The sequence below is a fragment of the Chelonia mydas genome, chromosome 8 (assembly GCF_015237465.2).
Source record: "Chelonia mydas isolate rCheMyd1 chromosome 8, rCheMyd1.pri.v2, whole genome shotgun sequence".
In the NCBI taxonomy this organism is placed as follows: Eukaryota; Metazoa; Chordata; order Testudines; family Cheloniidae; genus Chelonia; species Chelonia mydas.
Window position 1 is genome coordinate 87,751,574 of NC_057854.1, and position 27,322 is coordinate 87,778,895.

Here is a 27,322-nt window from a genome sequence, read left to right on the forward strand (position 1 = left end):
TAAATGCAATGGAACAAATGCAAGGTCATATAACATGCTGTATAATCTTACACAGGGAGTACATTTTAAGGAGGGTGCACCTACGTTACATACACAAACATGCAGTTGTACAAGTGAATGGGCAACTGTGTTGGCAAGTGAAAAGGAAATGCTGGTAAACTGCAAGCTGCACGAAGAGTTAGACATTATACTTCAGTGTGCTGACTTGAACATAAAAAGCCTCTGTCAATAGGCGTTCTTTCAAACTTTAGAAAAACAGTAATAATTTCAGTGTTGTGACAAGAGTTTGCAATATAGAACAGGCCCATCTATAGAGCATTAGTCATGCAAAACACATACAAAATATATTGTACAATCACACACTACAAAGGTGCATGTGCGCTCAGTTAAAAATGCATACATCATGGTGAGAAGATCCATATTTTAAAGTTTATTTTGAAAAATCCATCAACTCAACTATTTGGACCTATATATCTGCTTATATGCAAAGAGCATATAATAGGCTGAAGACATGCATCAACTGAACAATTCTCCTTAGTATCTCAAGGAATAATTACACTCATAATGGACCAAGATGCTCCCAAAATACAGTCTCTCGAACAGTGGTGCAAAGCACTCTCTCTTTGTCATCAGCATAGAGTTTCTGATTAAATACAGATCAGAGTATAATGCTAATCAGTTGTATAAAAATATAACTGCCTGATTTCAGCATTTTGTACTCCCAGTGTTAATGTGCTTGCATGAATGCAAAGCAGCCTCTTTGTTGCTACCAACTATCCTGCTGGTTTTACTGTTCTTCCATTGGTTAATGCTAACATTAGTCATTGGGAGACTAGGCAAATTTGAGCTCCCTGCAGAGAAGAAATTACTCTCTTTAAGGTTGTTATCACGCTTACCACAACATGATTTTTGGCCAGTGAAATGTGTTTAAAACAATTAATACCCTACAATAAAATATTAAATTGAGAAATTATCTACTGCATCTCAGTGTTTTCCATGAACTGTACATATTTGTATTTTTATATGTGCATATAATCTCTCTGAAGGTATATATGTACACACACACACACACCCCACGTATAGAGGTACAGTGTAAGTTTCCAAATGTGAGTGCTTAAAGTTAGGTGCATAAATATGGAATTAGGTAGCTAAGTACCTGACCTAATAATCAGAAGGTGACAACTCTCTTTGAAGACCACTCCCTCTGGAAAAATCAGGTTAATTTGAGGCACCCAGTTTAGAACACTTTGACCAGCGTGCGTCCACATGGACAGCACACTAATGGGCCTACTCCACTGCCTCCTCTTTGGCCTGGGCGGCCTGGATTGCCTTAATTCATCTCTGGTGGGCCCGCTTCTCTGCCTCTTTGATGGCTTTCCTCTCTGGCATTCTGAGCTCTGCCATCTGCATCTGGAGCTCATACGCCTCCTTGTCTCTGCAGAGCTGTTATTTGGTCAGCTCTACCAGAGTGGCCCTCTCCTGTAGGGAAATAAAATCTGGCTGGTTTCCCAACCCTGCGTCCTCTCTCGCCTTCTGCTCAGAATACTTCATGAGTCAGGTTTTCAGATCCTCCGCTGATTTCCCCTTCTGCGGTAAACCATATTTCTAACATAAGCTCCCAAGATGCTTTTTATCCATTGTGTCCAAGGATTCTAACTGGCTCATTTCCCCCTTTCTTTGTTCTATTTCTCTTAACCCAAAATAAACAGAAGAAAATAATAAACTTGTACTTTGCTCCCTTGTTTCTGAGTCCATTACAATCTGTTATTGCAAGTGGTTGGAGCGTGAACCTCTGTTCACTGATATTGGGGTGCAATTTCGGCAATGACTACACCCCTATAATGTTCTTGGGATCACCAGCCCATTAAGGTGTTGTCACCCCCTGCTTTGTAACGTAATGATATGCTGCTATGGCTGAGCATTTTGACACCAGTAGCCAGCTGACAAAGATTAGGTCCCACCCTGGCTTCCACCAGCCTACTTAATTCTCGTAGGGTGACCTCAACAATCCCTTCTGGTCCCAAGTCCTCGCAGATATATCTCCCCGAGTTCTTAACTACCAGACACACAGACTTTTCCCCTCTGGTTCGTCACACCCAAAGGTGTGAAACTTGCCCCCAATTATCAGTTCACTTTGGCACATACACTCCACATTGTTGAACAGAGACCTGCTTGCGGTAAAAGTAAACAAAAACTTTATTTAATACAAATATCATAGATTTAAAGATAAAATAGTGAGGAAAAACAAACACATACAAGTTACACAGAAAACAAAGAGGCAATCTCTGGCTTTACCCTTTTACTTTAGCTCAATTCCCTTTTCTAACACAAGTTACCTATTACCCCAGAACAGTTTCCCAGTATGCCCTCTGTCCTAGAGGGGATCCAGTGCTTCACAGACAGCACCCCGCTTAGAGTTTAGCCCTCCATTTCTGGATAGCCTGTACGCCAAATACCTTCCCTTTTAACAGCATTTGCAGGTTTGTTATTTTTCCCCCTTGTTCTCAGACTATGGAAATTCCTGGTTATACAGAAAGGATTTTCCCAGATGTGGATTTTCTTTTCAGTTTCAAGTTGTTTCAATATTTTCCATTAACTTTAATGGTCTGCCATGGTTGCTTCCTGGCTGGACAATGCTAGGTGCTTGGAGTCGGTTTCCTGTAAATACCTGGCCTGGCCCTGCCAGATTGCCTCACCACACTACTGGGAGGTGATGCTGTAGTTAATATAGTTACAATTACAATTTGCGACACATATATACATGCATGCATTCAGAACCAGAACCTGTATATAAATCTCCTAATAACTATCAAGTTCAGGACATTAGAAGCTTTCATAAAAGACCTTACTTGACATGTTTTGTATACACAATAACATTGTCTACAACCATCTGATTCAAGTGCTTATTTTCTGGGTTTCAGACCCCCTTTCTTCCCCCCCCGGTCTCTCCTCTGGGGAAGAACAGGGAAAACACAATGCAAGAAAATTGTCTGCATCCCCAGACTGACCATACAGGACAATTTACAATACAGTGTTGCTAATTCTCATGATTTTGTCATAAGTCTCATGATAATTATTGTTTTCCTTAAACCCCAGCTCCTGGAGTCAAGTGGACATGTGATGATTTCAGCCTTCATTCTTAAAGAATAAGTAAAGTTTCTGGCCCTTCTGGCTCCAGAGAAAGCTTCAAAATGTAACCTCAGTGCATCCTAAAGGCTCAAAAAGCAGAGGCAAATAAAAAGAACACCAAATCTATTATTTTTATATTATCTCAAGATTTTAAAGCCAATCTCGTGATTTTTGGTGAGGCTGACTCATGATTTTTGACCATTCGGAGTTGGCAACACTGTCAATATAAATGAGCAATCAAGATGAATGGATAATGAGTTGCCAAATAAATTCTCTCTCTCACGGTAGACTTTAACAATAGAATATAAGAGGCATTAAGGTATATTCTTTCAGTGGAACCCCCTTTGACCCAACCCATCTCATTGGCCTCAGAGGAGCCATTACCATGCAGCATGTCAGGAATCTGTGCTTTCATAACTCAAGTTATTCGCCTAATTGGTGTGTGTAATAAACTTTTGAAATTTTGAATTCTACATGCAAGTTTGTGCCAGTTCTGAAACTGATTTACTTATACCATCTGCTAAAAAAGTGAGTTTAAATTGCATTACTTAAACTTAGTAAAGGCTCCTCACTGAAGAATGGGAGGCTCCTCTGAATACTGTTTTGGGTTGGCATAATGACAATGGAACCTTTAGGTGTAGCCAAATTTTGGTGCACTATTTATAGCATTTACTATGCACCTTTGTTGCCTACATGTGCTATAGGATTTTGTAGTAGAAAGAATATATACACTTTATCCATGTGTAATACATATCAAATAATATATGCACACATTTATTTCCACAAAACAAAATAGGCCAGAAATATCTACTCCAGTCCTAACAATGGCTATTTAAATTATTGTAGAGGACATACCTTCTGCATTTAAATTATAAGGTGTGCTCCAATCACTCCAGAATCCTGGACCATGAAGACTCTTGCACCGTACTTGAACTAAATATGAAGAACCAACCAGTACATTGCCTATGATGAGGGAGGTTTCTGTGACAATCTCAACCACCTGTTAAATTATATCAGAAGCCATTAACATTATCATTTTGCACCACTTCAGAAAAATGAGAGAAATCAAAGGAAAGAAGCTGTTTATTTTGAGGGTTAGTAGGACTGCTCAAAAGCATTCAACTTTATCACATCTAAATCAAGCAGGTTAGAAGTTACATACGCCTGCAGAAAACAACTACAATATTTTGTTGTGTGCTGTTAAATAGATGCTGCTTTTCACCTCAGAGATAGCTGCATTGTGGCAGTGGGAAAAGTGATTCATTAATAGAACTATATACTACACACACACACACAGAGAAATCCTAGCTCCACTGAAGCCAATGGGAGCTTTGTGATTGACTTCAATGGGACTAGGATTTACCTGTGGACAGGGTTTAGTGATCTGTAGGTGAAACCCATACTATGAGGGGGGTGGGTCTTTGTCCCCTTCTAGTGGCTGCACCATATACAAGGTTTATGAGTCTGCTACTGCTTCCAGCTAAGCAACTTAGTCCTTTTGCTCATTCAGAGAGGCTAACAATTTCAGTGCTGTAGATCCTGAATTCAAAGCCTGCTGTTGATCCAAGCAGGTTTGGCGAAATGAGCACTAACAGCTGCCCCTGAGATGGATTCTTCCCTCAAGTTGTGATTAGATCATGGCCACTGTAGAATCTAGACAGACAGTTGCAGCAGACTCTCCTTAAATACAACATTAGAATGACTTCATCTTCAATAAAAATAAAATAATAATAATAATAGAACAAGTACACTCACCTGCCAGGCATTTTGAGTAGCATTCCCAGAAAACTTCACTTCATACTGAAGCGGATACGGTGTTATTACTGGGTTGAACCAACAGATCTTTAACTGTCCTTCGTCTGTCATTTCTAGTCGCAGGTTCAATGGAGGTTCAGGCTTTACTGTAAAAATATTAAAACCAAGCTTCTACTTTATCTGTTATAGTTACTGTCAAGGTTTGCTGGCCGCAATGTTTGTATTCACCACCATTCAATCAGTGACCTCTCTCTCTTTTAAGTCTTCTCCTTAAGCTTTATGTTTTAGAAGATGCTCTACTCTGATTTAAATATACTTACAGCAAATAACAGAAGCCTAAATTATTCTTAAAACTGAATAGCAAGCAGTATTTTAGCAAACATGGTTAACTATTGGGTCATGTTGTTGCAGAGATGACTGGAGCCTGCTTGGGGCGGGGGGCGGGGGAGGCACAATTTAAAGGTTTGGCCCCCAACAGCTTGAATCACACACCCCCTTACCCTCAGTGGCCCTTCTCTGCAGCTCCCAGGTGTTCGCTCCAGTGGAGAGGCAGCAGCAAAACAGCTGGGAGCTGCAGGGAGGGGCCGCTGCTTTCGCTCTGTGGCGAGAGGCAGCAGCAAAAACACTGGCTGTTCCTGCAGCTCCCAGCTGTTTGCCGCTGCCTCTCCCCACAACCACAGCTTCCAACTTGCCAGCTCCAGCAGCTGCCATGGAGGGAGGGGACCCCACAGCACCATGTGACCGAGCGGAGCCCTCAAACCCTGGCAAAAATCTAGGGGAGAGATGATCCCATATGACTCCCTCCACATCATCTCTGGAAGCCGGGAGAGGGGGTCTCGGGGATCAGGGCTGAAGCCATGAGCCCCAGACGATGTGCCCCAGCTCTCAAATTTCTGAAGATTGTCATATGTGGCTCGGAGGGTCAGTAAGTTCTGCCACTCCTGGCCTAGTAGTTGCCTTAAACCAGAATCAGCTTCTTGCTATCCAGGGTCCCAATTCCACAAAGCACTCAGACACACACAAATGTTTTGCTGAATGGGAGCTGGCTCGTAAAGTAGCCCCATCCATTTTACTATTATTAGGATTTTGGCCTTGTAGGAGACCTGAAATGAGGTGAAGGAAAATTAGGGTTTTGCAGGACTCTAACTGAGATAAAGAGGACATTTCAGAGGGAGGAAATGGACAACTACTTAGGAATAATAATCATGCTGGGTAAAAATCAAGAAGCTTGGATTCTACTTTTACCAGGTACTGAGTAAATTTATTTATCGCTGTTCACTGACGACTGTGGTTGGCCTGTCTTTTCGGGCACATTTGTTAAGAAAACACTGAGGTTCTCTCACTCAGGATAAACACCTTTAATAAATGGTGTAGCATTACACCCCATATTCTTTGTGGTAATATTATGATGATATGAGTATGGCATAATTGTGATGTATTTTGTGCAAGATAAGGCATGTGAGATATCATTGGAAAGGTTATAATTTACTGAATATGATTATCCTTCTTGTATGCATGTATCATTTTAGTATCTGAAGTTAGGAGTCTATGCATCTATTACAAACGTGTTTACCCCTGGAGAACGCCCACTAGAGAGAATGCAATCAGTCTCGATGACTGGCTGGGAATGGCCATTAGGGAAAACAATAGGTCTTTGAAGATGCTAATTTCTCACCGGGAAGCCTTCCAAAGGACGCTACTAACAGCCTCCAAGTTATGGCTGTTATGGCCCTACAGAGACATATGACCAAGTCACCTGATACTGGACTCCATTTTGGAATACCAGTGTTTTTCCACTGACCGGGCAGGGGAACAAATGGGGAAACAAAGGGGTCCAGCCATATACAAAAGCTGTTTAAGGCAGGAGAGTGACATAATCATGGTTCGTTCTTCACTGACTCTCCGCCCAAGAAAGAAGACTGCTGGAAACACCTGAGAAACAAAAGAATGAACTAGGCGAGATGGGCTGAACCCAGGCTAGAGGGTTATCTAGCCTGTGAAAGGAATATCTAGAGTTTTAAGCTGCAAGCAAGAGCAGCTTGCTTTCAAGAATCTCTGCAATTTGCCTAAAACAACATTTAGGGTGAGAATTTGCTACTTATATCCAATTTCTTTAGTATATTGAGCTTAGATTGCGTGTTTGTTTTATTTGCTAGGTAATCTGCTTTGATCTGTTTGCTATCCCTTATTATAACTTAAAATCTCTCTTTTGTAGTTAATAAATTTATTTTTGTTTTGTCTAAAACCAGTGTATGGAAAGCATACTTGGGGCAGAAAGCTGTGTATATTCCTCTTCACACTGAGAGGGCGAATTTCATGAGCTTATGCTGTATAGATCTTTGTGCAGCGCAAGACAGTATAATTTTGGGTTAACCCTCAGGGGGGTAGGGGTGCACTTGAACACTGGGCAGTTCCTTAGCTGAGCTTTCCCATGCAGAGCTGATTTCAGTGTCTGGGTGTTTCTGCAGCTGGGTGTGTCCCTACCTGTATGTGTGCTCATCAAGTGCAGTCTGAAGCCTGGGGGAGGGCTTGGCAGGCTGCACAGCAGTACAATGTAAAGGGAACCCAGGCTGGTTGGTCAGGCGCGCTCAGTGGTACCCCAGTTTCAGGTGGCACATCAGGGGGAACCCGCCACAAATGGTATTTTTCAGTTTAGAGTAAACAGCCAAGCAGGTGTCTGTAACCTGAAAATGAGGAACTTCTGAGTTTTGTAGTCAGTGCTTCAGAGGGCCATCTTAAAGGCAATACTGCATCCTGCAATTTGATCTGCATGCGCAGACCCCCTGAGCCCACGTGGAGCCTCTTTCACTTTAATGGAGCTCTGGTCAAATACAGGAGTCTACCTACATGCATCAGATTACAGACTTGGGTCCTTAAATACAAGGGGGTCATTTTCTAACCTGCTTATGCTACAAGTGGTCTCACTGAAATCAATAGGAGTATTCAAGGAGTAAGGAACTACTCAGCTTTGGTGAGAGTATCAGTACCTAGCCCAAATGTATCAATATTTGAGTCAGTGTAAACTAAATAGTTAGGGCCAAATCTCTCAGTCTGTCGGTGGCAGCTCTAATTCAGTCCACACTTTGACTAGCTTCAGGGGAGACAGGCAAGAGTAAAGGATTCAGGATGTGGTCCATTGCTTTAAAAACTTTATTCTGCAATTTTGATCACAGAATTTTTTGATGGTAGTACAGAAGCACTCTTTTAAAAAGACTGAACATTACCATATTGTAATTTAAGTGGTTGCATGGGTAGACAATGTTTTCTCATTTTGTTGCCATGTATTCTGTTGCTATGGCTTGTGTGTGCAAAGCAAACAACTCGCCTAGCTAATATTCATCTTTTTATTTTAAAACTCATTATTCCTTTTATCAAGATCACTAATGGGAGAACATATTATTATTAAAAATTATACATTTCAAAAATGACCTTCTGACCTTACTTATTGCTAAGAACATATTGCATGAATTATATCTGTGGTCACTTTTAATACTGGCAGATGCAGCTGTGAAACTTAAATCGATCCTGTGACAAAATTAAAATGAAATATCAGTATAATCACCTCATCTCCAAAAATACTAATTTCATTTGCAACTAAGATGAAGTTTTCATTCAAAAGGTTTTTAATTCTGCTTTCCAAAAACTAATATTAATAAGAAAATACAAACAGTTTTTCATTATAGCTAAAAAAGTCCCAACTATTCAGCAAATGGCTGTATATTTATCAACCATTAATTATGCAGATTGGATGGCAACAAAGTAACATCAAATGTATCTGTCATCTTATTTCACTGAGCTGATGGGCTGGTGAAATAGCAGAAATAAATCTTCCACTCTTAAAAAATGCGCAAGTTGTATCTTTAATGATGGAAGTGTCAAAATGAGAGCAAGAGAGTACATGCAAATGCTGCTGATGAGAATTTGCAGGTTTATTTTTAAAGCAAATAACAAAAAATATATTTTTCTGTAAAAAATTAGGCAATAATTATGAACCAGACCATTGTTCTCCACATACTGAACTACCTCCCTGCATTCAAAGTGAATGCTCAGGTACCTCAAGACATTGTTCCTCCTTCTACCTAGATTTGCACTGAAGAAGGGCAAAGACTAGGAAGACTGGGGGAGGGGATACACATCAGCCTGAAGAATTAACACAGCTGCAGCTGAAGTCCTTGCAAAAACTGACTAGTCCCAAAATGAGGACTTCCTGTTACTGCTTTCTATAAAAAAGGTGTACAATAAATTGAAAACTTACCAATATTTATGGGTCTGACGGACATTAAAGGTGACTGAAGAAGTGTTACCCCATTTATGATGTTTAACCATGTAATATAAGTGTAGTTGAGTTTCAGTGAAGATATGTGACATTCGTACTTGTCAGACCCATTGCAGTCGCAGGGAGTAACCATGAAATTGCCTTTTAGAGAATCTGTAGACATGTCTTCCAATGATAACTCTGATCTATATTAAAAAAAATAGATCAATATTTAAAAAGCATCACGTCCTGGACAATCTTCTGCATATTCTATTAGATTGACCTCTTTGGTTAAACAGTAGAAACAGTACTGAAAACAGCAAAGTACAAGAGACCGATCAGTCTGTGTGCTTTTTCTTCAGCTGTACCTTTGGGGGCAGAGAAGGAGCCGAATGAAAGATATTTCTGAGGCCTGATCCAACATCAGAATCGCCAGACTGGATCAGACCATCTACTCCAGTATCTTGTCTCTGACAGTTTCCAGAATCGGCTGCATCAGAGGAAGGTTTAAGAAACCCTCCATTTGGCAGATGTAGGATAATCTGTCACTCATGAAGGTCTCATCCCAATCCCTAATAGTCAGGTGCTGATTAAACATGAAACATGAGTTTTTATATCCCTTCCAAAATGTATCATTAAGTGTTATAATAATACAATATCCTGAAGTTATTCAGCCCAAACCAGAATTTTTGTGTGCGCAACAAGCTGCAGAATTTGGTCCAGGTTTAGGATATGTTTCTAAATTACTTATCAACTACACATGATTGTAACTGATAAATATTGTATATACACAGCACAAAGAATGTACTCTAAAAATCTAACTTTAAGTGATTACTTCCAAGATGATGAAGCTTTGTTTACTTTGAAGACATACCATGTTTATTTCTTAGATAATTTGACTTTTTCTTAGCAAAGCAAATCTCATTTAATCCCAGGCATCACTAGTACTATTGCTTTGGACTGGCTCGTGGAAAGTATTTAGTAACTCCCTCTTTAGTATTCTGTTTTGTTTCTTTCTAAACTGAAGTACAGCCCAAGAGACTACTTCTGGCTGAACTCTCCAAATTTGTTTTCATGAATTTTTCACATGCTGGAATACTTTCCTTGAGAGATTAGCATACAAATGAAAATAGTCTTATTACAAAAATCTTTGAAAAAATATATGGTTTAATAAAACCTTGCAAAATTTTAAATGGATAGCACTTGAACTGCTAACAAGAAATAAAGATGTTTATTTAACAAAAATAGTTGGATCAATTTTTCCAGTGATGGAAGAATACATTTATGCTTTCAGAATTTTTTTTAAAGGAAACATATGTAATATTTAGGGCATATTGAAATATACCAGCTGTACAACATATTACTGTTGATGTGAAGTCTTGTGCAGCATACAAATGGAGATGTATGCTGCTACACTGTAATTTAGGTCAAAACTCATTCAATTCTTACTAGTACCTGATTCAGACAGGCATTATATCACACTTCCTAAAGCATATGTAAAAGTTGCCTTTCAAGAAATGGCATCAAGACGACCCATTTTATAAACTTGAGAGGGCAGTCAGTATATCTAATGTACACATCACTACACAGACCCTCAATAGATACATTTACATACATACACACACACACACACACGTTGCACTTAAAACACCTAATTCTCCACTCCCTTGTATGTTACATTCATGTAACACCAATAACTGCAATTTACAGTAGTGTAACACAGAGGAAATCAGCCCCAAGGTTTCTTCCATTTTCAGCAATATCAGCAGTTCCAGCAGTATTCCTATTTTAAGTTAGGAAATATCTCTGAAACTGAAAGTATCTTTTAAAATGAAAGAAACTTTAGAAGTGGACCACTGCATACATTCAATTGTAGACAGAATGCATGACTGTCTAGTACTATTATTTATTGGCACGAATATTGGATTGCCACATTGGTGACGAATAACAAAGGCATAGGTGGGTTATACAGTTCACCACAAATGTCTTTCTAGGACCTCGAGCATATCAGCCGTGAATTCAGGGCCCTGGGAGCAAGGGTGAAGGAGTGATGTCTCTACACAAATGCGATAAGTATGGGAATAAACAGGAAGAACTGGCAGTATTAGCCATAAGCTAAATTCTGACTTATTTGACATCTCTATACAAATATCCTAGTCATGCTCCGGAAAGACAGGCTAGGAAAAAAGGATATGCTGTTGCCTTATACATCAAGTATATATATTGTTCAGAAGGAGGTGAGAGGCAGACCAGTTGAAAGTCCCTGGCTGAAAATAAAGGGGGAAAAAACCCGAGGGGTGATGTCATGCTAAAGGTCTACTATAGAACACCAAATCAGGAGAGGAAGGTGGATGAGGCACTGTTAGAACAGAAATATCCAAAACACAAGATGTGGTTGTAATGGGGACACTTTAATTACTCAGATATCTATTGGACATTTCCTCCACCTTCTGAAACAAAAAATTGTTCCCCAGTACATTCCAAGAACTAAGTGAACATACTGAGTTTTATGTATTACTTTTCCAGGGGGGCAGCCATTTTAGACCTGATGCTGAACAAGAGAGAGGAATTGGTTGTGAATCTGAAAGTTAATGGCAATTTGGGTGAAAGTGACCTTGAAATGATGATTTCAGAATTCTAAGGAAAAAGAAGGAATCAGAGCAGTAGAATAAGAACAACGAACTTCAAAAAAGCAGACTTTCACAAACAAAGACCTAGTAGGTAAGATCCCATGGGAAGAAAATCCAAGGGGAAAAGGAGCTCAGGAGATCTGGCAGTGTCTTGAGGAGACAATATTAAAGGCACAATAGCAAACTATATCCTGATGTGAAGAAAAGATAGGAAGAATAGTAAGAGGCCATATGGCTCTATCGGAGTGCTTTAATTACCCGAAAATCAAAAGATAATCCTACAAAGAATGGAAACATGGACAAATTCATAAGGACAAGTACAAAAAAATAGCACAAGCATGTACAGACAAAAACAGAAAGGGTAAGGTACAAAATGAGTTCCACCTAGCAGGGGAAAGGCAATAAGAAGAGGTTCTATAAATACATTAGGAGCAAGAGAAAGAGAAAGGAAAGTACAGACCCACTACTTAGCAGGGAAGGAGAGCTAACCAGAGATGGCATCAAGAAGGCAGAGGCGTTTAATGTCTATTTTGCTATAATCTCCACTAAAAAAGGAAAAACACAAGCCAGAATAGGGAAAAGAACAGATTAAAAAACATTTAGAGAAATTAGATGTATTCAAGTCAGCAGAGCCTGAAGAAATTCTTCATAGGATATTAAAGAAACTAGCTGGTGCAATCTCAGAACCAGAAGCTGGGAATGGGTGACAGAGGATGGATCACTTGATGATTACCTGTTCTGTTCATTCCCTCTGAAGCACCTGATATTAGTCACTGTCGGAAGACAGAATACTGGGCTAGATGGACCTTTGGTCTGACCCAGTATGGCCGTTCTTATGTTCAGAGTGTTCAAGGAACAGCTATGGCCTGGAGCCAACAGCAGAGTAGCAACCCAAGTGCTGTGTTGCCTACTTGCTGATGAAGAAGAGCAGCCTGGAGGGAGACTAAGCAAGGTTCAGCCCTTTACAATCTGAATGACTTGCATAATGGTGCAGGAGAGAGTAAAATGCCTTACAAAATTTGTGGATGACACTGCACTGGGAGAGATTGCCAGCACTTTGGAAGACAGGATTAGAATACAAAACAACCTTGACAAATTGGAGAATTGATCTGAATTCAACAAGATTAAATTTGATAAAAACAAGTGCAAAGTACGTCATGTAGGAAGGAAAAGTCAAAAGCACAACTACAAAATGGGGAATAACTGGCAAGGTGGTAGCACTGCAGAAGAGGATCTGGGAGTTACAGTGGATCATAAATTGAATGAGTCAACAATGTGATACAGTAGCAAAAAAGACTAATATTCTGGGACGTAATGAAAGGAGTGTCATATGTAAGACATGGGAGATAACCAGTGATGAGCTGCTGGAAGCTGAAGAACCGGTTCCTTCAGTCGCTCTGGGTCTTCAGCAGTACTGAAGGGCCCGCCAATGAAGTGCTACCGAAGACCCAGAGCGAGTGAATGATGTGCCGCCGAAGTGCCGCCGAAGGACCGCAGGGCCACCGGGTGAGTAGAAATTCTCAGGGGAGCCTCCCCAGCCGAGAGCTCAGGCAGGACGGACAGGACGGTCCCGCGGGCTGCATGTGGCCCGAGGGCCGGAGTTTGCCAAACCCCTTTAACAACCAGTTCTAAAACAGCTTCAAAATTTAACAACCGGTTCGCACAAACCCTTGCAAACCAGCTCCAGCTCACCACTGGAGATAACTGTCCCTTTCTACTTAGCTCTAGTGAGGCCTCAACTGGAGTACCTTGCCCAGTTCTGGGTGCCACTCTTCAGGAAAGATGTGGACAACTGCAGAAAGTTCAGAGAAGAGCAACAAAAATAATAAAAGGTTTAGAAAAACTGACCTCTGAGGAAAAATTTTAAAAAACTGGGCATGTTTAGTCTTGGGAAAAGATGACTAAGGGGGAACCTGATAACACTCTTCAAGTATGTAAAGTAGATGTTGATAAATTATTTCCCCATATCCATAAGAAGTAACTGGCTCAATCCACAGCAAGGGAGACTTAGGTTAGATATTAAGGAAAACCTTTCTAACTAGGGTGACCAGAAAGCAAGTGTGAAAAATCGGGATGGGGTTGGGGGGGGTGTAAATAGGCCTCTATATAAGAAAAAGCCCCAAATATTGGGACTGTCCCTATAAAATTGGGATATCTGGTCACCATATTTCTAACTATAGAAATAGTTAAAATCTAGAATAGGCTTCCAAGGGAGGCTGTGGAATCCCTATGATTGGATGTTTTCAAGAACAAATTAGACAAACACCTGTCTGGGATAGTCTAGGTCAGGAGTGGCCAATCTGTGGCTCCAGAGCCACATGCGGCTCTTCAGAAGTTAATATGCGGCTCCGTGTATAAGCATGGACTCCGGGGCTGAAGCTACAGGTGCCAAATTTCCAATGTGCCGGGGGTGCTCAATGCTCAACTCCTGGCTCTGCCACAGGCCCTGCCCCCACTCCTTCCCTTCCCGCGCCCTCCCCTAAGCGTGCCTTGCCCTCCCTCCTTCGCCTCCCTCCCAGAGCCTCCTGCATGCCACGGAACAGCTGATCGGGAGGTGCAGGGAGGCACTGATCGAGGGGGCTGCCAGTGGTTGGGAGGCACTGGGAGCGGGCGTGGGGGAGCTGATGGGGGGCTGCTGACGTATTACTGTGGCAATGTACATTGGTAAATTCTGGTTCCTTCTCAGGCTCAGGTTGGCCACCCCCGGTCTAGGTTTTCTTGGTCGTGCCTCAGCACAGGGTAGCTGGACTACAGGACCTCTCAAGGTCACTTCCAGCCCTCCATTTTTAAGATTTTATGAAAGCTACAGGATGAAATAGGTCTCTCCTTCCAAGGAAGTTATGCCATAAAAGGTAAGATGGCTCTCTGACAATGACTTCATCTCCATCTTGGCAGCCCTCCCGATACTAGTATCTTTTCTGCAGTATATTTTCAGAGTCCTGTTTGACTGATCTCTATTCTTCAGACCTGCTCTGTAATGGACAACATGAAGCACTTTCTGTTCATGACGACGTCAGACCAAGCCTATCATACTTGGGGATGGGTGAATCAAAAATCCTTTTTTTAAATGCTGAAACACTTGAGCTGTCAACGACCATATGTGAACCATTGAGGAGCCTATAACAAAACAAGGCCATTATTTTCATTGTGTGTATGGCCTAAATATGAGAATATTGGCACTTGTTCATGAATTGAGGCCTCCCAGAGAGAAACAAATGCCATGAAAGCATACTTTTAAAGCTGGGACTGTTTTCAAACTATTCTGGCCTGCATGTGAAAGGCATCAGTGAGTCAACAGGGGAAGCTACCCTTACCAAAATATGAAATAAACAAGTCAGCTATTCCTTCGGAACATCAGGCCTTGCTAAAGAAAACTATAATTGACCTTCACTCTTGGGAGAAAAAAAATACTACCACCACATGAGGAATGTTAAATAAGTTTGCTCTATAATGGTAAAAACAATAACAAAAATACTAAAGATAGTCTTTGGAGAGGAGACTGACCGCATTAGCAGTAAGTCGATAATTTGGAGGAGATGTGTAAATCAATTTAGGGAATCTGGAGTAGAAAGCTGACAAGTTTCTTTCAAGGTAACAATTACAGTAATTTTTTGAAGTGCCAGAGAAAATGATACTGAAGAGAGCAGAGCCTACAGAGACCTCAACCTTGGGTAATGGTGCAGCTCAAGGCAGTTGTTAATACACTGCTAAATTTCCCGGGCAGGGAAGAGCTTCATCTAGAAATTGGAATAAAACTTCAGATCGGGGTGGGCAAACTTTTTGGCCCAAGGGCCACATCGGGGTGCAAAATGGTATGGACGGCCGGGTAGGAAGTCTGTGCTTCCCCAAACAGCCTGGCCCCCGCCCCTTATCTGCCTCCTCCCACTTCCTGCCCCCTGACTGCCCCCCTCAGAACTCCTGACCCATCTAACCCCCCCGCTCCTTGTCCCCTAACTTCCCCAACCCCTATCCACACCCCTACCCCCTGACTCATCCACCCCCACACACACACTTCTTGTCCCCTGACCACCCCCTCCCGGGACCCCCGTCCCTAACTGCCCCCCAGGACCCCACCCCCTATCCAACCTCCCCTGCTCCTGTCTCCTGACCACCCCCCTCCCCGAACCTCTGCCCCATCCGACCGCCCCCTCCTCCCCCCCAGGACTGCACCCAGGGACTTCCTGCCTCCCCTACCCCTGCCCCCTTACCATGCCACTCAGAGCGGCAGAACAGGCTTGTTGGAAAGCCTGGGAGGTGGGCGGATGCAAGCTGCACTACCCGCATGGCAGCATAGCTATGGGGGAGGGGGCACAGTGGGGGAGGGGCCGGGGGCGAGCCTCCCTCGCCAGGAGCTCAGGGGCCGGGCAGGACGGTCCCACGGGCCAATGTGTCCCGCGGGCTGTAGTTTGCCCATTTCTGCTTTAGATCCTTGCAAAATCAGAAAATCCATGTTTTCCTGGACTACAGGATGGATCTGCAAAAGGATGCAAAATGCTTTTGTACTCTGCAAAACTAAGAGGGGAACAAACAGAAAACAGAAGTCTCATCTTTCGAGCCTCTCTCAAAGCTCTACAGGATAACCCACAGACTGTCAGGTCTTCTTGGCCCCTTTGAGAGTTTCTTCTGCAGATTCCGCTGGCCTCCCCAAAAAAATCAGTTCATCAAGCACTTGAAGCCTTCTGAATCTCTCTTGGTTTTTCTGGGGTGCTCCAGTATGTGTCCCCCTGCTCCCACTGTGGCTTGATGTCTTTGCAGCTCTTCTCACCTCATTTTCTACCTCTTATACGACTCATCACTTTCACTAATAAGGTGTAAGAGGTGTTTATTTCTCTCCTCTTTCAGGGTGGTGTGCCTGTGCGTCCATTTCACTGATGAATTTTTTCAGAGAGGCACAGCTAGCAGAAAACTCTCGATTACTGACAGAAATAGGACATTTCTTCTCAAAGATATAAGATGGTCTATCTGTAGAATACTACTGCTGGCTGATCCCAAAATACTTCACAAACGATTAGAATACACCACCACCGAAACGCACCCATCTGTGGGTGGTAAGAGAGCCTAACAGCACACAGTATGCAACATGGCTGCAGCAGGAGACCAAATTTTAGTCATGAACACCAGAGAAAACCTTCTATTCTTAAAAAGGGGATGGGAGTGTCATGAGGTCTTTAGTCATCCAGGGTCTCTGTTTTTAAGCTAAAAGAAAAGGAGTACTTGTGGCACCTTAGAGACTCACCAATTTGAGCATAAGCTTTCGTGAGCTACAGTCCCAGTGGCTCGAATCAGGTGGGATGGACTCAAGGGGATGACTAAGCGAGCGGTGTAACAGGGGAGCCTGTCTCGCGTGTCTTTGATGTTTTACAAAGTTACACACGAGTTTTTGCTTAGAAGGGGCGCTGGCCTTTTGTCTTCTGCATGTGAAGAAAAGCCCACTCCGCACTGCGGGGTAAATGCGATCCAAGAAGGAAGTCTCAGCAGAATCAAGAACACTGTCCAGAATCAAGAACACTGAATGCATCCGATGAAGTGAGCTGTAGCTCACGAAAGCTTATGCTCAAATAAATTGGTTAGTCTCTAAGGTGCCACAAGTACTCCTTTTCTTTTTGCGAATACAGACTAACACGGCTGTTACTCTGAAACCTGTTTTAAGCTCTTATTTGAAAAATGCACAGAGTGAATTGTATAGTTCTGAACATATCTGCCTTGGTAAGCCTTTTTAGCTCAGCTGGGATTTGAACCTGGGGGCTAGGCATGACTAATCTACTCAACTATCCCGGTCAGCTAAGATTTTTCTATTTAGTGATGAGCCCTGGTTGGAAAAGAATGAAAGTGGGAACTATTTTTAGATGTAATGGTACTTCAGACACAGAAAGCATAGAGAATGCTAGAAATGGAAGCCTGTTAAGACTTTGGCTTTAGGTTATCTTATAATGTTTGCCATTTAGAAGTCCACATTTGCTACCAGTTATCCCATTTATTTCCTATGTTCAGAACAGTAATAACTGTGGTAACTGGTATCTGTGGGTCAGCGCTGACTTTTTAAACAGGGACCATTGTCTATAAATCCCGTTTGATCTATTATTTATAATACAGGATCCATATGAGACCCAATTAAGAGTCGTGTCCCACTAGGATGTAATAAGAGACAGTCTCTACACCAAAGAACTTACAATCTAAACAGATACAACAACAAGGGGCGGGAAGGAAGTACTATTATCCCCATCTTACAGATGGGGAATTGAGGCACAGAGAGATTAAAGGATTTGCCCACATTACATAGGAAGTCTGTGGTAGAGAAAGGAACTGGACTCAGAAGATCTGAGTCCAAGTCTATTAGCCACAAGACCATCCTTCTTCTATCATTGTTAGTGGAGACTCCCCTACCTCAAGATATTATGCAGAGCTGAAGCAGAAGCAGGTGGCCTTCCAGCATGGTTCCTTACATGAGTATTAGCTGTCTGAAAATATTACATGAAAAGGGAATGCAGAAACTTAAAAGTGCATAAGGGATGTATGCCACTCAATCCAGCAGTAGCCTATAGAGATCAGCATGCTCTTGAAGTGTAATCTAACATTCACTTTTAAATCACTGATTTATTAAATTTAGTTTAAACATATTAAAAAGAGACACTAAAGCTCTAGGTGATGAACATATTTTACCCTTCAAAAGCATGTTTGGAACAGTGGTGACTTCTTTTGTGTATGTAAGAGCGCTACAGAGTGGTTAACTCTATAAGATGCATCAAAAATTCTAGTTTTTATATTAGGTATGGTATTAAAATGACAAAGAAGAATAAATTTCTTGAGGAGAGACAATATGATAGGAGGCAAAAGCACAAGCAGGCAGAACTAAGATCAAGCATTCAACCTTAAAAAATTATGGGTTGCATATTGATTGAGGAAGCCTTTGACCTAGTTAAAATAAAATAAGCAGTTTAATAAATATGAGAAAAGGATAGAAAGGATAGGAAATACCCTGTGTTAACCATTCAAGCCCTGAACATAACCTGACTGATAATTCCATACAGTCCTATCAAAATGTGGTCTAAAAATAAGAACAAATGGGCATATAGTATTTTATCCACTTGTACTGACTAATGCTATCACTGTGTTTCAGATCACAAATACTACTGTAAGACAACTCACTCATAGGACCTTTACTGGTGTTTTAGGATATCCTCATAAATGGGAAGCTTCAGATATATTTTACTTACAGAACATATGAAAGATTAATCTTAACTTCTCCATTCAAGTACGACTTCTTGTTAGACAATTTCAGGATACAAACAAACAGTTCCAGGTCTCCTTTAGTCCAACATAGAATGTTCCAACTTAAATCTAAATTTAAAAAGGTAAACATTTTCTGAATCACATTGAAACCAAAGACATTTAAAGAAATAAAATAAAATTTACCAGTAAGTCTTATGCATCAGCACATATGCTGCAGTGAAAGGAACAGGAAATTTCAAAGAAATAAAATCTCGTACTCTCTCATCTGCATTTGGGCTGCAACCAGGCAAACATTTAAGAATGTGTGTTATATTGCTCACGTGACCAGCCCTTTGGAGTTTGGGGCTATTCATGTGAGTAAGTACATCACCGCTGTTTGCAAGATTGGGGCATTAGTCCCAGATTTTTAAAAGATATTTGTGTGTTGCTGTATTCAGCATTGCAATACCCAACTGATTTAGGAGCCTAAATCTCTTTTTCTAAAGGGTTTTTAGGCACTTAGCAGGCAAAATCCCATTGACTGTTGGTTCCCAAGTGCCTGAATCCCTTTGGAAAAATATTTAGGCTCCTAACTCCAACACCTAATGCAGCAACATCTAAATACCTTTACAAATCTGGGTTGTAGTGATCTGGTAGTCTCTTACTATAGAGAATGTACAGACCTGGACATAAAATCAATGTAAATTATAATCACACAAATTTGTTTAAATAATAAACTTTCTTACTTGTAACTAGGGACAATTTTTAGTGGAGGGGGTAGGAGGCGAATGGGGTGTGTTAAGTTTCTGATATTCTTTAATCTTTTTGCGACAGTTCATGACCACAACCTCTATGCAGCATTATAAAACAATATAATTATTCAGATTACTTCTTGAAAAGACCACCTGACATATGAGGCAGTGCTAGAAATACAGGGTAAAATCCTGACCATACTTAAGACAATGAGACTTTTGGCATTGCCTTCAACAGGACCAGGATTTCACACAAAGATCCTTTTCTCCACCATGTACATTGTGTGCCAGGGGCAGGAGGAATAACCAACTACATTTCAAATTACAGGATGCAAGATAAAGTCACTGTGGATGATAACATGGACATGGAGGTGGGGACAAGATTTGCTCTCTCAAGCTAAAAATCCATTAAAAATGTCTACATCCTTATTTACAATTTCCAACATTCCTCTGACCTAATTCTACCATGATGCTCACAAGAAGTTAGCTGACTAATAAGTGGTAAAGGTAAAGGTAAGGGGGAGGGCGCAACCGAGGATAGTTACCTATATAGCTAACAAAATGGATTTATATTATCAAGATGTGGCGATTCACCACTTCTACCTCCTTATTTGCATGTTGTACCCCTTTCCCTTACCTTTAGTCTGCCTTTCTACATGGCAAGCTCTCCAGGACAGGAATTTTGCCTTCATTTATGTTTGTACAGTACCCCGCATAATCCAGGCACAAATGGAAACAAATACTAGTATTAGGAAAATATTTGAAAAACAACGAAAACGTGATGTCCATTACTGAGTCACTTTAAATAATTACACTACAAACCTACCTGTTTGCTGAGGAGTTAAGCTACTTATTTCTGAGAAAGTAAATTTCTTTGTTTCCATGCCTGCGGTGTACGAAGAACAATTTGCGTGTGTTTCACTCCAAAGGCAACAGAGGAAACTCTCTTCAGCCACCAGCACCAGAGAGTTGGTTTCAGCAGTTCCGTGCTCTCCGTGCAACCCAGGACTGCTCGCTACAACACCAGTAGTCAAAGGAATGACAGAAGTCTCATTCGGTGACGGGCAAGGCAACATAAAGCTCGATGCTGGAATCTGATGTACCATACAGTGAGCAACTGCCATTCGAATAAAATCTGGAAATACAAAGAAATAATGAAGGCAATGAGTTACACTACTTGGAACAATGAAAACAGAGCAGCTGCCGTTCTAAAGAAACAAGTGTGGTTAAAAATATTGGACAAGACTCTCCAAGTGCCAATCTCTTCTGAATTGGTATAGACTATTTTATTCAGTTAGGCTTCCAGAACTCATCCATATGCCTTATACTTGACTGAAGTCACCCTGCTCTTTTTTCCAAAATAACTGCATTTTTTAAAAAACCCAAGATAGTACAATATAAGAACTCGAGGGGGAAAAGTGCTCTCCTGGCTTAAATTGGTGTAAATTAATTAGAATCAAACATATTAAACAGGGATTGAAGTCAAAGGAGCTGCACCAATTTAGCAGAGAATTTGGCCCCAGATCTGGGCATACAGAAACTCTTGGGTCTTAAAATCCAAACCCAGGTCCACATTTTGCAACTATATTCTATATTTTTACAACCTGGATACACCCAACTTCGGGATATTCAAAAGCTTGATGTTAAATAATAATATATGAAGATATATTTTGTCCTCCTAACTAATGGGTATTATGTGAGTACAGAAATTGCATAAAAAACGTTATTTGTAACTGTGATAAAGAAAGTGGTGGGGGGCTCCCTTTTATGGACACCCAGCCAGCCAGTTAGCTATAAAGTCCCTCTTGGTGGCTGCTTGCTTTACCTGTAAAGGGTTAACCTGTAAAGGGTTTAAAAAAGTCCCCAGGTAAAGAAAAGGGAGTGGGCACCTGACCAAAAGAGCCAATGGGAAGGTTAGAACTTTTTAAAATGGAAAAAAAGCTTTTCCTTTGTCTCTCTGGGCTGCAGGGACAGAGCAGCAATGCTGTAAACAGTTTTAAGCCAGGTATGATCATAAATCATCAGTTCATACCTAGAACTACTTATCCGAAACTCCAAATGTGCAAGTAGATCAGAATGTTTAGCTGGACGCAATCAGGTTTATTTCTGTTTATTTTTAAGGGCTTGTGGATCTCCTCCGTGCTAACCCCAGATGCTTTTGTTTGCTTGTAACCTTTAAGCTGAACCTCCAAGAAAGCTATTTTGGGTGCTTAATTTTTGTAATTGTTTCTTTTAAGATCTAGCAAAAAGCCTAAGTTCCAGATGTATTTTTTTCCTTTTTGTTTTTAATAAAATTACCTCTTTTAAGAACAGGATTGGATTTTTGGTGTCCTAAGAGGTTTGTGCCTGTTGTTTGATTAGCTGGTAGCCACAGCTAATTTCCTTTGTTTCCTTTCTCAGCTCTTCCCTGGAGGGTGGGTGAAAGGGCTTGAGGGTACCCCACAATGAGGAATTCCCAAGTGCTCCTTCCTGGGTTCAGAAAGGGTTTTTTTGCATTTGGGTGGTGGCAGCGTTTACCAAGCCAAGGTCAGAGAGAAACTGTAACCTTGGGAGTGTAATACAAGCCTGGAACGGCTAGTATTAATTTTTTAAATCCTTGCGGGGCCCCCACTTCCTGCACTCGAGGTGCCAGAGTGAGGATTCAGCCTTGACAGTAACATTTTCTAAAGACATGCAAAACCAATCCTATTGTTTACAGCAACAATATAAAGAGCTCTATTCATAATATGTGAAATCTTGGTCCCACTGAAGTCATTGGGAGTTTTGCCATTGAGTTCAATGGCGCCAAGTCATTTAACATATCTTTTCTTCGTCTTTTCTTCCCTCCCCACCCAATCAGAGGCATCTGATAGGCTTTGTTCATTGTTACAGAGTACATTGCAGTAGTTTTTAAATGCTTCTACAATACTTTTGTTTGTGTTGTTACACCAGAAAGATACTATTTACAATTGTTAAATCCACAATTAAGAGGGTTGCCAGGCATCTGGTTTTCGACCAGATCACCCGGTCAAAAAGGGACCCTAGTGGCTCTGGTCAGCACTGCTGACCAGGCCACTAAAAGTCCGGTCAGCAGCTCAGCGGGGCTAAAGCAGGCTCCCTGCCTGCCCTGGCTCTGAGCGGCTCCTGGAAGTGGTGGCATGTCCAGCTCCTAGACACATGGGTAGCCACGGGGACTCCGTGTGCTGCCTCCACCCCGAGCATCAGCTCTGCAGCTCCCATTGGGAGCCAATGGGAGCTGTGGGGGCAGCGCCTGTGGGCACGGGCAGTGCACAGAGCCCCCTGGCCCCTCTGCCTAGGAGCTGGACACGCCAGCCGCTTACAGAAGCCACCTGAAGTAAGCGCTGCCCGGCTGGAGCCTGCACCCCAAGCCCCCTCCCACACTCCAACCCCCTGCCCCAGGTCGGAACCCCCTCCTGCACTCTAACTTCCTCCCAGAGCCCACACTCCAACCCACTGCCCCTAGGGTGACCAGATAGCGAGTGTGGAAAATCGGGACAGGAGGTTGGGGGTAATAAGCACCTATATAAGAAAAAGCCCCAAATATCGGGACTATCCCTATGAAATCGGGACAGCTGGTCACCCTAACTGCCCCAGCCCTCAGCCCCCTCCTGCACCCCGAACCCCTTGGTCCCAGCCCTAATCCCCACTCCTGCACCCAAACTCCCTCCCCGAGTCTGCACCCCAGACCACCCCCCTGCACCCCAACCCCCTTCTGAATCCCAAACCCCCTCATCCCCAGCCCCACCCCAGAGCCCACACCCCCAGCCAGAGCCTGCATCCCCTCCCGTACCCAAACTCCATGCCCCAGCCCTGAGCCCCCTCCTGCACTCCTCGGCCCCAGCCCTGAGCCCCCTCTGACACCCTAACTCACTCCCAGAGCCTGCACCTCAAACCGTTGGCCCAGTCCTCAGCCCCCTCCCACACCCAACCTCCCTTCCGGAGCCTGCACCTCACACACCCTCCCACACTCCGAACCCCTTGGCCCCAACCCTGATCCCCCTCCTGAACCCAAACTCCCTCCCTGAGCCCGCACCCCGGATCCCCTCCTGAACCCCAACCCCCTGCCCCAACCCGGAGCTCCTCCTGCATCTCACACCCCTTATCCCCAGCCGGAGCCCTCAACCCTTCTCACACCCCAACCCCCTGTCCCAGACCAGAAGCCCCTCCCGCACCCTGAACCCCTCATTTCTGGCCCCACCCATAGCCCGCATCCTCAGCCAGAGCCCTCACCCCAACTCTCTGCTCCAGCCCGGTCAAAGTGAGTGAGGATGGGGTCCTGCACTTAGGATGGAAGAATCCAATGCACCGCTACAGACTAGGGACCGAATGGCTAGGCAGCAGTTCTGCAGAAAAAGACCTAGGGGTTACAGTGGACGAGAAGTTGGATATGAGTCAACAGTGTGCCCTTGTTGCCAAGAAGGCCAATGGCATTTTGGGATGTATAAGTAGGGACATTGCCCCAGATCGAGGGACGTGATGGTTCCCCTCTATTCGACACTGGTGAGGCCTCATCTGGAGTACTTTGTCCAGTTTTGGGCCCCACACTACAAGAAGGATGTGGAAAAATTGGAAAGAGTCCAGCGGAGGGCAACAAAAATGATTAGGGGACTGGAACACATGAGTTTTGAGGAGAGGCTGAGGGAACTGGGGATGTTTAGTCTACGGAAGAGAAGAATGAGGGGGGATTTGATAGCTGCCTTCAACTACTTGAAAGGGGGTTCCAAAGAGGATGCATCTAGACTGTTCTCAGTGGTAGCAGATGACAGAACGAGGAGTAATGGTCTCAAGTTGCAGTGGGGGAGATTTAGGTTGGATATTAGGAAAAACTTTTTCACTAGGAGGGTGGTGAAACACTGGAATGCGTTACCTAGGGAGGTGGTGGAATCTCCTTCCTTAGAAGTTTTTAAGGTCAGGCTTGACAAAGCTCTGACTGGGATGATTTATTGGGGATCAGTCCTGCTTTGAGCAGGAGGTTGAACTAGATGACCTCTTGAGGTCCCTTCCAACCCTGATATTCTATGATTCTATGAAAAGCGAGTGACGGAGGGGGCGGGGTGGAGTGAGCAGGGGGCAGGGCCTTAGAGAAGGGGTGGGGCAGGGGTGGGGCCTCAGGGAAGGGGCAGGGCAGGGGTGTTCAGTTTTGTGTGATTAGAAAGTTGGCACCCCTACTAATTAATTAATGTGTTTTACACTAATACATGGCCAGTTAGGTAGATAAGCCCAAAAGAAGAATTTTCTACAAAATGAGATCTAGTAAAAGGTGATATTTTCTATCAAACTTAGATGCCTTGAAAATAAAACCCTATACAATGTAAGAGCACACTTGTTACACTACATGGCTACTGTTCATAAATCAGAGCTTGAAGTGGGCTAATAATACTTCTGATAATGATAAATAGGCCTCTTTGAATTAAAATAGCTTTACTTATTGAAATGCATGTAACTGATTTGTATGTGTCCTGGTTTTAGTGTAATGCCTAGAAAAATATATGAATATTTTAAACAGTTTATTACATACAAATTCATTCTCACTGAATGTTTTGCAAATGGATCCCACAGTAACAAGAGAGAGAATTTGTGTCTTTTGCCTTCACAGGCACAATCTGCTTGCTAAAATATTTACATAAACTGAATAGTAAACCAATGCAAAGTGAAAAATAGGTTTCTAAGATGATTAAAAGTAAACTCATGTTATTATCTCAGTGTCTGAGACATTCAATTTCTTTGGATATACACATTTTCTCATCAGCAAAACCCTCAATGGTATTTTCTCTTGTTTAACAAGGCAGGGTCTGTGCCTTGTTAAACATCAGCTTCATTAGGTTTCCTGGCTCCATGTAGAAGACTCAGTTGACTGAACAGAATATTAGTGCCTAATCCATGATGTGAAAACAAAATGAGGGACACGACTCCTAGGGGACAGGACATATAGCTAATATGCTACCCATTTTACAGCTGGCACTGAAAGGGGATTTCAGTTTGTTTTATACATGCATAGCTTAATTTTGAAGGCCAAATCACACGGCAGGATCTCACATGACAAACTAACCAAATCCCATAAGATCAGTGTGCTTGCCATTATTACAATATTTTTTTCATGAAATGTAAATGAAATGAATAAGCTACAATAAAATTGTAATAATATTATTTAGCATGAGATTATATATTTCATATCCCTTAATAAACACATAATATTTTGTTATAAATTAGTAGGCTGCATTAAAAGTATTCACTTGCCACTGATATAGGAATTTATTTACAGAACAGGTACAGCACAAGTAGCAACAGTGAAAGCTGTTGCTCATACAAACCTACATAACAGTGACTAAAGACAAACGGCTCTGTCTCCCAATGCAAGTCCCCTGAGCACTCCAGTTGCTCTGTTAAAAGATACTTCTGTAAATGCAGAGAATTTTTAGGTTATATTAATTAAGTCTCAACAATGTAGTGACCCATTTGATATTGAATGAATAAAGACATGAAGAAATTCTAAGAAAACCCCCAATTGCTGCAAAGATCTGAAAGATACAATTTTGAAACTTAGTGCATTGGATTAAAATATCTGCTTTACCTTTCATCAACATCTTTGGAAATTTAGAGGAACTTTTGCCAAATAAATAAAAATTACAGATAAAACAAAAATCAAGTGAAGTCTGTTCTACAGCATATACCAACATTAATGTGTCTGACAAAATTTATGCACGTCTGATTTAATCTACTCTGTTTATTTCTTCTATTTTAGAAAGGAAAACTGAAGTACTCATATTTGAACTAGTATATTTACCATGAATTGAGCACTCATTACAACAATTTTGTATATGAAGCAGGGGGACTGGTTTAGCGCAAAAACATACCTAATAAAATAAACACTTTGTGTAAAATCCTGGCTTCACTGAAGTGAATATAAGTTTTGTTACGACTTCAGAGTAGTCAGAATTTTACCCTCAGTTGTTGGTATTGTCCATAAAATTCTAACCTTGTATGAATGCTAGTTATGCTAGATGTTCTAGCTTGTCTTGACTAACTACATTAACTTACTGTATTATAGTTGCAGGTTTTTTATCATCAGAAAGTTATTGTCCGGTCTGTAAGGTACTGTGCATCCAACATTTTCATGAGAAATGGGGGCATTCAGCATCTTGCAGGATCAAGCTTTTACTTTGTCAAATCAATGGCTACAGAATTTTTATTTTTATTTTAAACAAACAGTTTCAATATCATTGTCTCAGGCAACTTACCCAAGTGCAGAAACACAGTCAAAAATTTATGCGAATACATCTTGTTCTGAACAGTGGATCTAAAAAACAACCAAAATTTAATAAATTAAGAACGGACAGAAGAGATCGTTTCCATTTCAGAGGTACATGTCTATTATTCTACATGGATCTTGGCATCTTCTAAATGAGTATTCTTTGAAACTTTTGAACTTATGAAAATATATTGCCTGAAAACACCAGGAGTCTGTGTAATTCTTAAATTAAAAAATATTGTGCACTTTATTTAAATCAATGTTTGCTCCTTTACAGGAAGGAAGACCGATCAGATAGCACCATAATAGAAAAGTAACACTGCTTAGAGTACTGATTAAATTT

General features: G+C 41.8%; 1 protein-coding gene across 2 annotated transcripts in view; it reads right to left on the reverse strand.

Moving 5' to 3' along the window:
- LEPR (leptin receptor) overlaps positions 1–27,322 on the reverse strand; it is a 76,635-nt gene that overhangs the window by 38,238 nt on the left and 11,075 nt on the right. For both annotated transcript variants that reach the window (XM_043520991.1, XM_037907611.2), the window contains exons 2-7: positions 26,969–27,027; positions 20,557–20,865; positions 18,984–19,107; positions 9,140–9,345; positions 4,885–5,030; positions 3,985–4,129 (exon numbers count right to left, since the gene is read on the reverse strand). In XM_043520991.1, coding sequence (XP_043376926.1) covers positions 3,985–4,129; positions 4,885–5,030; positions 9,140–9,345; positions 18,984–19,107; positions 20,557–20,865; positions 26,969–27,008 — 970 coding nt within the window. In that variant the 5' untranslated portion in view covers positions 27,009–27,027. The remainder of the gene's footprint in view (positions 1–3,984; positions 4,130–4,884; positions 5,031–9,139; positions 9,346–18,983; positions 19,108–20,556; positions 20,866–26,968; positions 27,028–27,322) is intronic.